An 11806-nucleotide genomic window follows, 5' to 3' on the forward strand; every position below is an offset into this window, starting at 1 on the left:
CTTGAGATCCCCTGATATAAATGCAACAATAAATAATAATTTAAAATAGACAGTGGTCCTATGTGTGCTTACCTGGAAATAAGTTTCACTGAAATAAAATGGACTCTCTGCCAAATAAATGGGCTTGAGATTGGGTTGCCTGGTTTGCTTTTCAAGCTCTGTGTTGCTAGATGCTGAAGGCACTAAACTTATTCCTGCTGCTTTGTGTTTGCCTAAACAGAAAGAGATGTCTTCCTTTCATTGTTTCGTGATAACTCTCTTGTCTTGTTCCCCATTTTACCCTCCTGAAAAAAATGGCTTTCATTTTAGTCAACTTCTGTTAAGCTGCCAGCAGCAATCTTTTACTTCCTGTATTTTTGGGTTAACCACCATAACAGACTGTCCCAGCTGCCAGGAACTCACTATAGAACACAATTTGAGGGTTTAAGAACTAACAATGCAGTCAAATACACCTCTAAGGTAAAAGGTAAAGGACCCCTGGACGGTTAAGCCCAGTCAAATTTGTCCACAGACAGCTACACCTCTACTCAGAAGTAAGCTTAGTAAGTTCAGTGGGGCTTACTCCCAGCTAAGTGTGTATAAGATTGCATCTTAGGGCTGCAACACTTGCCTGGAAGTACATCCCACTGACTTAGGCAGAATTTACCCCTGGGTGAACATGTATAGGAGTGGTCTACAGTTCACACTCTTTGGAAATATTACACAAAGGAGACAATGGAAAGTTGTTTAGGAGACTCAAAATCTCCTTTTACTCTCGAAAGTCAGGAGACAAAGAGCTGTGGTGCCAGAAGATTAATTAGTTGCTTTACAAAATCCTGTCTGAAGGTTCCAGGAGAAAAGAACTTTTCATTCTGGACTGAAACGTTGCTAAAAACCACAGACATCATTGAACAGAACAGAAAAGTGTTTTAGAAACAGCAATACACATCGCTTGGACTGGTGTGAGAACTAGAAAATGAAAACACTCAACATGTCAGTTACAGATAGTTAGCAGTGTTGGTCTGCCATAGTCAAAACAAAACAAATTCCTTCCAGTAGCACCTTAAAGACCAACTAAGTCAGTTCTTGGTATGAGCTTTCGTGTGCATGCACACTTCTTCAGATACACTCAACATGTCAGTTCATGTCATGTACATTACTCCCTCCTTTTTCAAATGATTCCCCGTCGTAAGATCGCAGCAGAAAATAAAATGACATTGAAGACGTTGATCCATATGACAAAGTAAGTTCAAACAATCACTCCTTTTGTGTTTCCAGGCTAACTGCTCAAACCTAAACATACAAATAACCCACAGCTACTTTCATGCATGAAAATACAGTAAACGAGTCCAGAGAGCTCCTAAATTTTAGATGTTGTATAGCATATGAAAATATTATGCACAAAATATTGTTCATGTGAAGAATCACCCAGAAGCACGCTAAGAGTCCACATATGAATCTTTTACTTTGGTTTTACTTCTCCAAGCTTGCACAGTGATCAACTCCCAAAAAAGAAAAAAGAAGAAAAAGCATGCAAGAGCAAAGTTTCATAGACGAAGCGGCCCTAGGCACTGAAGGAAACTAAAGACACAGAGAAATGTTCAAACCATCTTAACCACTGAAGAGGGAGAAACACATCTTTAATTTTTTTTTACAGAGCAGAATGACAAAGGAGATTCACCATCTAAAAATGAACAGAGACCACCCTTCCATTTCCTACTGGGACAACTGCCTGCTCTCTCTGTAAGCATTCTCTACTTATTTGCAGTTTAGATTATTCTTTCCTAACACCACCAGGGCTGGCAGGGAGCAGAAAGTGGGGGTCGGCCACCGACAGAGTATCAAGACAACCATTGTGAGGACTTGAAAACGCAGGGGCATCACAGCATGTGGACTTTGGGGAGATAATCAGAAAGGCCAGCTACTGTGAAGAAATAAGCAACTGAGGACTCCTATGCTAAATTTGGAAAAGCAAGTAGGATAGGAAGGGGGGGGGAGAGAAGAGGAAGTCTTAGTGACAACGTATTTTACAGGAATTGCAGTGCTGATTCGAGGGCACAGCCCTTACAGTTCCTAGAGGGTGAGGAAACTGTATGTTCCACTGAGCCACGTTACATGGCTTTTGGAAAAGAAGGGGGGGTCCCGAGGAGAGCGCTGCCGATCCCCATTTGCCGCTGAAGGAGCTCAGGAGCGGAACGAGTGGCTTCGGAGTTCGGCGAAAAGGAGCGGGGCTCGGGCAGGGCCAGGGGTGGGGCGGCGCCCGCAGAGAGAGATAGAAAGGGGGCGGCGGGTTCAGAAGCCACGGCGAAATTCGGAGAGGAGGGTCCTGGAAAGTCCCTCAAGTCCAAGGGAAAAGGCAGGGGGCGCAATGCGCGGGGGGGGGGGACTGAGCGGGGGGAGTCGGCGGACCTAGACGGGTGGGCGCTTCTTCTAAAGCGGCGGCGCTCCGCCCGTTTACTTGGGAGTAAGCGCCGTCGAACTCCGAGAGGCTTCCTTCCGAGTAAGCCTTCGAAGGCTGGGCTGCAAGGCGGCGCATTGGGGGGAGGGGGCCCCGCATCCCCGGGGCACGAGAAGAAAGGGGGAGGGAGGGAGGGGGGGAGGGACACGACGGCGCGGCTCTCACCGAGGAGGAGCAGCTTCACCTCCCGCGCCGCTTTCTCGCCGTCCTCGCGGAGGTTCTTGTCGATCATCTTGGAGCGCTCGGCGGCCGCTTTGTCCTCGGCGCTCACGGTGCAGCCCATGGCGCCGCTGGGCTCGTGCCGGCCGCGGAGAGACTGTCGGGTAGAGCGAGCAAACGCGAGCGGAGCCCGGGCTGCCTGGGCTTGGAGCGGAGGGGAGCTGGCAACCGAGGGGGTGGGGCCGGGGGTCGCTGCCCCGCGCGGGCGGATAGGCGTCGTCGGGCAGGGCGGTGCTGCTCGCTGGCTTCCTCCGTTGCCCTCCGGGTGCCGGCGCGGCGGGCTCTGAGCAGCCTCTGGCTGGGGCGGAGGGGGAAGAGGGCGGGGATCCGGGGGGCGGGCCCGTTCCGCTCAGCCCCAGCTCGGCTCGGGCGGGGAGGAGGAGGGGAATTCGGGCGGGCTTGTCGTCAGCGAGCCGAGGGAGGAGGAGGAGGAGGAGGGGCAGCGGCCCCGGACGCGCAGCAGTGTGGGGCTGGGGTGGAGAGAGGGAAGAGGCGCTGGGGCGCAACTCCGAGCGGCGTGGAGACGGAGGCGGAGGGAGACGGAGGGCGGCGCGCGCCTCTGCCCCGGACTGGGCGCGAGAAGGCAGCTTGCGAAGGAGCGGGCTGGGCGCGCAGTGGGGACGAAGCGGCTGCTGCGGGACCGCGCGCGCGGGTTTGGCGGGAACGGAAGGAGCCGAAGCAGGGCCGGAGGCTTGTGCGTCAAGACGCGCGTTCCGCGTTCTCTGAACGAGAATTGAGAGGAACGCGTGGCAGTATGCGCCGGAGCGGCTGCGAATTCGGGCAGCCTGGAACTGGGGGCTGCTGTAAAAGTCTGCCAACGGCCTGTTGAAACGGGGGGGGGGGGGGAGTACGCGGAAAGTATATAGAGATGCCACCGAAAGCAGCCTCCCCACATAGTCAGAGTCATCCCTTCCTGGTTTAAAACAACAAGAACAAGAACATTTATTGTGGGTGCGGATCTGCACCATCAATTTAGTCTTCTCAAGCTGGCACGCATGTGCTGGTGGTGTTGAGACTCAATTGATGTGGGAACAGAACAGGCAAGGAAGCTGTGCAGTAGGGAAGCCTTGTTGGCTGCACGTGCAGGGTGACTGCAATGTGTGCTCTGGCTTTTACTGTGTGGCATATGTGTACAGGAGTCCAGTGTGTCAAACCAGGGTGAGATATATATTCACCATGGAAATCTGCATCCCCGGGGTGAGTTTCCCAACCCACAGCCTTATCATGCGGTGTATTCTGCTAGCTGAGTTGTAACCATCAGGTAGTGAGTTTCGCAGCCTGCAAATGGCACCTCTGGCAGGATCGGGGGAAATCACATGGTGAGTTGTAATGAACAATTGGTTCAGAAATGGTTGTAGTTCTGCAAGAGGATGGCAATCCCCATGGCAAATATAGCATCTAAACATACTTCTGACAGCCTTCTAGAAATCTAGGGAACTAGGAAGATGGGTAAAAATTCACCACATGGCCATACATCCTAGGCTTCTGTCATGCCATGTTTTCATGTGCACTGCATCATGTTTACAAGCAGCAACCATGTGACCACCCAGTGTACAGGCTAGACTGCAGGAACGTAACTTAGGCAAGACTCTCAGCCCAGGCACTGCTGTGATCTGTGGAAAAATCTACAAGAGGCAAGAAAGGATAAAGGCTACGGGAGGATGGAAAGATGGTCAAAATAACTTACTGAAACAAACTTCTATAATATTAGTGGTCTGGAAATATATAATCAGCTTTGTATATCTCTAACCCCTCTGCTAATAATGCTGTCTCACACAAACTTTTTAATCCATTGGAGATGCCCTGCTCATATTCTCAGCAGTAAAGGAAGTAAGAACTAATGTGGACAGCAGCAAGGCCTTTTCAGCAGTCGCTCAGCCTAGCCCACTGGGCAAGGTCATTGTGAGCTCTGAGCTCTTTGAAAGAAGGTTGGGATATACATTTAGTACATAAATATAAAACCTACTCTTTGTTGAGGCATTTATACACAACTTGTCTTTGGTCTTAGGACAGCAAAGTGAGACATCCCCCCCCCACACACACACAAATGTTTCACAGCCTTTGAAAGCGTTGGCATAGGTTGCTGTGATTTTATGCTCTGGTTGTTACTTTGTTTTATGACTGCTGTAATTTTATTATGATTGTGCTTTATTGCCTTCCAGTGACGAATATTACGTTACTTCATTGGTCTTACGTTGTAAGCTATCCTGAGCCTAAAGGGATACGATAGGGTATTAAATTTTTAAAGAAAAGCAATAAGGCAGAAGGCCTGAACTATGGCTGGTCTTGCACTGTGCTGGTCAAATCAAGAACTTGGAAGGAATAGATGGAGAAGGGGAAAAGAGCCAGACATGTGTTTGTAAAAAACAAATCAAAAACCCTTTTACTATTAATAAATTGCTAGTGTCATACATGACACTTTGGATGGCGACATACGCAGTCCCTGCCCTTACAATCTAATTTCATACTTTAAAAAGACAAAAATGGGGAGAGAAATGTAAATAGAAGAAGAATTCTCAATGGATCTTTTGCACTTAAGTATTCAGGGTTGGATCCAGAGAAGTATAAGGGAAACTCTGCTTGTATAAAGGGGCCTCGCTGGATGTCTCCTTCCTACTGCAGCATTCTGTGACGCTGCCCCAAGTTGCTCCTGATAATACCCTCTGGGATAGCATGGAATTGAAGTACAGGGAACTGAAGAAGGATGGGAATTGGCTGCCTTGAGTAAGTGAAAGTTATTTTTCACTTGTGTAAGATACCTCTGGATCTAGCCTTCCATATTTAAAATCATCAAGTTTAGAGGGTATTCAAGGTTTACATTTCCTGCCTGGAAGTCAGAAGTCCAATTGATGCCCCACTGAAATTCTGTTTTTGGCCTTTTGTTGTTGTGGTGGTGGTTTTAGGGTCTCCCAAGAGTAAACATCTACCAACTATTAGATGGAATGCATTTACTTTTTTTTAGCACATTTGCTCAGAATTGGTTTGGGCAATAAGTCGATGGAGCAATGACCCCACACAGACCTCAACTTTACTGTTTTCTTCAGTGTCCTTGGCTTCCTTAAAAGATGAAGAGGGAAGAGGAAAGTGCAAGTGCCTTGTTCATGCGCCTCTTTGTGATGTCAGAGGCAGAACTTTTGCATCCTCGCTCTCACCCTGTGGCTGGTGAGGTGCAAAATTTCCAAATGTGGGTACAAATGAAGATGTAAAAGTTCTGCTTTAGATGTCAAGGAAATAGGAAGTATGAAATTGTCTGGAATTTTGGAGTATAGGAGCTTTTCTTCTAATAGTCCATCAAAAACTGACAAAGCCATTGTTCATTTTATTGATGTTACAAAAGAAACTAAATAAAACCTTATTTATTTATTTTTTATTTATTTAAAAAAGACAAAGCTGGTGATTCCTTGATTGAGTGCCTATATCCACTGTCAGAGACAGTATGCTCCTAAATGCCAATCGCTGGGAATCGCAAGTGGGAGAGTGCTGTGTGCTCATTTCCTGTTTTCGGACTTCTGGTGGGCCACTGTGAGAACAAGATGCTGGACTAGGTGGACCACTGTCATGATGCAGCAGGCTCTTCTTAGGTCCTTATACATCATAATAGGCTAAAAGACAATTAAAAAATGAAACTGAATCCAAATACTAGAGAGGTATTGTGGTTGGCATCTTGAACAGCTATGTCAACAGTGATTTTAGAAAGGGTTGCACTCCCTGCACCCAAAATGAGATTTGCAGCCTGGACTCAGCTTTGCTGATTCCCAGACAGCCACTGTGCCCAGAAGTACTTTATTCTGGCTTCAGCTCATGAATCTGGCTGGGACCTGTTTTCTCCAAAATGGATTTAACCACTGACATTCATACCCTGATAACCTGTTTCAGCAACTGTTTAGATTACCACAATGTGCTTTTTGTGGAGCAACTATTCAAGGTGGCCCAGAAACTACCCAAAATATAGCTCTTCAGCTTCTGATGGATTCAAGGCTCAGAGAACCCATGACAATGATTTTGGTTCAGCGGCAGCAACAGATGCTGATAAAATTTCTGAGCCGAATTCAGAGTTCTCATTGAAGCTCTAAATGACCTGGGCCCTAGCCTACGGTACAAAAGTAAAATTTGCATGTCCACTTTTGACTCTGGCCCCACCTACCACTGTCACATGTGGCCCACACCTAGAGGGGAATGTGTGGATTGAAAAGGGTCCCCCACCCTTGGCTTATACATCTGTAACTGGCTAAAAAAAAAACAACCATTGGGCTCATGCTTAGCAATTTTAATTTCATACAACTGCATGCCTGACAATTCAAGCATGCTTTCCTCTATTTACATGCATCACTGCGCTGACAGACGTATACCAGATCTTTCTCTGGCTTGATTGGTGGAAAAGAAGGTCAGTGCTTATAGTACCAGTGTTTGCAGCTGCCCAGACCAGCTCAAGCTAGCCTCAAGTGTGGGAGTGTGTTGCTCACGAGGCACAAGCCCAAGCCTCGCTCTCAATAATAATAAAAAGCTGTTTATTCATTGCAGCTGCAAGGAATGCCAACAGTGGCCACAAAACTAAATACTGTGATTCCTCAAGCCAAGTCGGTATTTGAGTACTAGGCTGCTTTTTTTCCTGGGAAGAATCGCTTATTGGAAGTTTTCATCACTAATGCTAAATATTTTGTTAGTGATTCAAAACTGCTGCAGATAGATTGCCCAAAAGTTTGCTCACATTCAACAGGTAAGAATCGCCCAGAGACGAAGGTGATTGCCCCTATTTTGTGGGAGGGATTCAAGTGCAGAGCTGAAATTTTGGTTTGTGCAATCAAAGTGGATTAAAGTGTTCTGCTACCCAACCACAACAAAACCATTTGAAACACACACACACAAAAAAAACCCCTGACCTTTTCTGTTTAGGAAAGTGATGGGGAAATGCATCAGAAAGTGGGTGAATGAATGGTTAATGGGAATACATGTAAACTCCCCACAAGCAAATTGGGCCCATGTGGTTAGGCTATTGTGGTGGAGGAACAGTTACAGCCAGTTGATGCTAGGAGAAAGCACTCATAGTTACAGAGGTCACTTGGGCCTCTAGTGACAGAGATGGGTCAAGAAATACCCCCAGACTGCAGAATTGCTCCTTCAGAGGGAGGGCAACAACATCCAAATGGAAGATTGACTTATCACCCACAAGGCCTCTATTTTACCAGGAATCAAGCTCAATTTATTGTCCGGTGTTTGCGCTGACTAAGTTGTAAAGGAGAAACAGCAGTACTGATAATATTTTACTCCCAAATTCTCAATGGGTTCATATAGATGCTGAACAGCATTGGGGAGCATTATGCTCCCTATACTGGGGGGAGGGGTGAAGAACACTAGAACAGAACCACCACCCATTCCACAGAATCAATCCAGAAGGATACCATGGTTAATGGTACCAAAAGCTGCTGAGAGATCAAGCAGAAGGAGTAGGGTTATGCTCCCCTTGTCAACAGGGTGACCAAGACTGATTCAGTCCCAAACACAGTCTTGAACCCAGACTGGCATGGATCCAGTCTCATCCAGGAATGTCCGGTGGTTCTGCCACAGCTCTCTCTGTCACCTTCCCAGAAAGGGAGTATTTGCAACCCACTGGGTCCAGGGCTCCTTTCTTCAGTTGTGGCTGCACCACTGCCTCCTTTAAGGTGGCAGGCACCACCACCTCACTCAAATAAATCTTCACCATGCCCTGGACACACCCATTCAACACCCCACAGCCAAGTTCACCATCCATGGTGGGCGGGAATCAAGAGGGCAAGTAGTTGGCAGCGTCTGTGCAAGGGACCTGCCCATGTCCTGTTTGCGTATTGTTTATAAGTATTAATAAGACAAGTAGTTTGTAAATTGGGGGTTTTAGATAAGCACTCTGATTCCTAACACTTTGAATGGAATGATTGCAACTGTTTAATGTGTCTTGGTTTTGCAGAAAAGGTGTCAAACTGTTGGATTTACTTATTTCTTTTTAAAGCATTTCCCCTCTATACTGCATTTTAGAATTTTCCCTACTGTTCCTTCCTAATTTAACAGTCACCTAGTTTGTCACCATGCAGGACAAACTAAAGGAGATTGATACAGGGCCATTGGCAATAGCTCGTTATACAGTGACACAGCTGTCAGATAAAATGAAATTGAGCTGGTAGAAAGAGTGTGATTCCGTAATAGAACCATGTGCAATCCTTCATAAAAATATAGCTGGAGGGTAGACTATAGTTCCATGCACTTACATAAGGGCTAGGAATAGCATAACAGCCATACACCAAGATGCCCCAGGAGATTTTCCTTCTAATTACCAGCTCCATGAAATTATTGTGATCAGTAGATTAGCCGCCTCTGTGTAAGAGCCTGATTAACCAAATGCAAGGTATGTCTATCAACTTTGGAATGAATCTATGAATCTATGAATTTGGAATGAATCTATGAATCTATAATGAATTTTAACACTGCATCAGAATCTATCCTCTAATCTTCCTGATGCATTGTTGAAATGGTTGTGCTGCTACCTGTACAGTTTTTTGTTGTTTGCTTCCCTTCCAGCCCAGACACAGCTGCTAGCTTTGGGAGCTGTATCAGAAGTGAGGAACTGGGACCTTAAACATTTGAATCTGCATTGCTTGCAGATTTGTTCCACCTCTGCACAAAACTAGCAATTTCATAACAGATCTAAAGCTCTATGGATGCTCTGCTACCCAAGGTACATGCAGACTCTTCTACCAGGAAGGCCCCATGCCAATTTCCCAAAAGGAAGAGCACTAGTGTATGTGAGCTTCTGTTGGCTTTTGGATTTACTTGGAGCATAAACAAGTGTGGCCCTTGTATGAAGGATAGAAGGTGGGAAAATTGTGTTCTGAAAGGGTCACTTCACACATGCAAAACAGAAGCTTGGTAGATGCTTTGAATAACCCAACTTTGCAGAGGCTGCTCCATACAGCCTGTTGTTTCCGTGAAACCACTTTTTGTGGAATTCTGACAATATTCTTTTCTCCTGTCGGAGGAAGGGCAGGATATACATGAATAAAGCAAAAATATTCATTGCATCTCTACAACCCCTCTATTTTGAAGTTTTCAATACTGTATTACCACTGCTGCCTGTCAAGCTGTTTCAGATAAAGTCATGCTGTGATGACAAGCCTTCACACTGTTGTGTTACATCACGGTTTCTATGTGTGAACTGAGCCTCAGGCCATGAGAAAAAGGAGGAAGGAACAGAAACTGATGTTTGTTTTAATTTCAGACTAATTATGGTTAGTTTGTTGCTGGGATTTGGTTGCCACATTTGGGAGATCAACTTTTTTTTGTTCCTAATTCAGCACCCTCTGCCAAGTTCCCAGTATGCATCTGTCAAGGAAATAAAACCAGCTCCTGCTCCTATTGGATTTATTTTGCACTCTTGCACATTATCTGCTTTTCTGTAGGTCCCTAAATGCCAGTCTGATATGCAGCAAGGTTGGGGACTCCAGATGGCCAGTATTTTGTGGGAAGGATTCAAGCAGATACCTTAAATTTAGGTTTGGGAAATTAGTAGATTGAAGCCCTCTGCCCCCCCCCCCCAAGTACAACATATCCACTCATGGGCATAGCCAAGGTGAGGGTGCAGGGAGGGGCATTTGCCCCCAAAATCAATAAAAATCAATAAAAATACATAGCTAACTGAAGTTCTGCCCCCCTTAACAAGAGGCCTGCCCCCCCAACAAAACTCCTGGCTACGCGCATGTATCCACTTCTTCTATTTAAAAAATCCCTGACTTTTTCTGGTTAGGAAAGTGAAGAGGAAACTGATAAGTGTAGGATGAAGAAATGCTTAACAGGAAGATATATATGAATTCTGTACGACTAAATAAAGATGAATGTTCTTTGTGGATGAACGTTCCCCACAAAGAAATCAGAAGTTGATGGACGGTAAGCTTGAATGAAAATACATGTTTTTTGCCATGAAGCACGCTCAGCTAAGTTACCAGGAGAGGTCAAACTCCTTTTCTAAAAGCTGCAGATATCTTAAAGGACCTGAAACAACACAGTCTGCAGACAAATCTGTTCCTGCCCTCTGCTGCATCCTTACTAAGTTCAGCCACTGCCTTTTGAAGCCCTTTGGAAATGGTCTGCTTGGACAGAGGCATGCTTCACAGATATCTGGCTTTTGGAACAGGAGCACAGTGTACGTTGGGGTGACAATCCCAATCACTAAATGGGTCTATCCAAGATGTAGCTGGTCTGGGTGAGCAAGTGCAATTAGTTCTAGGCATAGTTAGACCACTCAAAAGAGGTTTTACAGCATTTCCCTTGAATCCAAGTAGCAAGGCAAGAAGGAAGCCAAAATTCAACTCTGTTTATAATAGCTCCAGACAGCAGCAGACCTTTGCCGCTAAACATTTATGCAACGCAAACGCATGTCAAGAAACAGGTTGTGACCAGCTGTCTGTTGTAACAGAGGTATAGGTCACAGCTGTTTCCCTTGCTTGGAGCCACTCATAATTCTCTGTAAGACAAAGCACAAAGCCAGGGCCACCATCTAGTGCAGGGGGAGGTAGCGTTAATTCCAGCAATTACACAGGCCGCTAGTCACAGATGAGACCGTTGATCCCTGACTCAAAACTCGGAGAGGAGGACAGTAAAGGGGAGTATGGAAGAAGAGTCTTGGGAAAGAGCGAAATGAGTGGGAAACGTGACATTTTAAAGACTGAAGCTTTCAAATTTGCAAGTGACTGGGGAATATAATAAGAGATCCTGCTTGTTTGGATTTAAGAACTGTGATGCATAGGTAGCCTGATGAAATAGGGTTGCCATATTTCAAACAGTGAAAATCCGGACAGAAAAATTGTTGAGTGTTTGTTGTTTTCTCTTTACCGCTTCCAACTGCAGTATTCCGGATATGTCTGGGAAATTACGGACGTACGGCAAGGCATATCACCCGGGCCACTGGCTAAGGTGGTGCTCTCCTCTTCTACATGCAAAAGCTGACTTGATTGGCAGCTCAATCTTACTGCAACACTGGCCACAGGATAGTGTCCTCCAGCACACCTGAGGGCAGCAGGCTAGTTTCGCAGGTGCAGGTGCATGGTGCACACAGCGCTACCTTCCAATAGCTCCGGGCTCCAGGGACAGCAGCTGCTGCCCACCCCCCATCATCTAGCTGCTGTC

At 46.2% G+C, this 11806-nt stretch overlaps 1 protein-coding gene across 1 annotated transcript in view; it reads right to left on the reverse strand.

Moving 5' to 3' along the window:
- The window catches only part of GNAI2 (G protein subunit alpha i2), a 126141-nt gene extending 123218 nt beyond the window's left edge, over positions 1-2923 (reverse strand). Inside the window, exon 1 of the mRNA XM_081851344.1 lies at positions 2603-2923. Within this exon, the coding sequence (XP_081707470.1) occupies positions 2603-2720 (118 nt within the window). The 5' untranslated portion in view covers positions 2721-2923. The remainder of the gene's footprint in view (positions 1-2602) is intronic.
- Positions 2924-11806: the final 8883 nt, after the last annotated feature.

This window comes from Podarcis erhardii (genome assembly GCF_964252035.2).
Source record: "Podarcis erhardii genome assembly, chromosome: 2".
NCBI classification, from domain to species: Eukaryota; Metazoa; Chordata; class Lepidosauria; order Squamata; family Lacertidae; genus Podarcis; species Podarcis erhardii.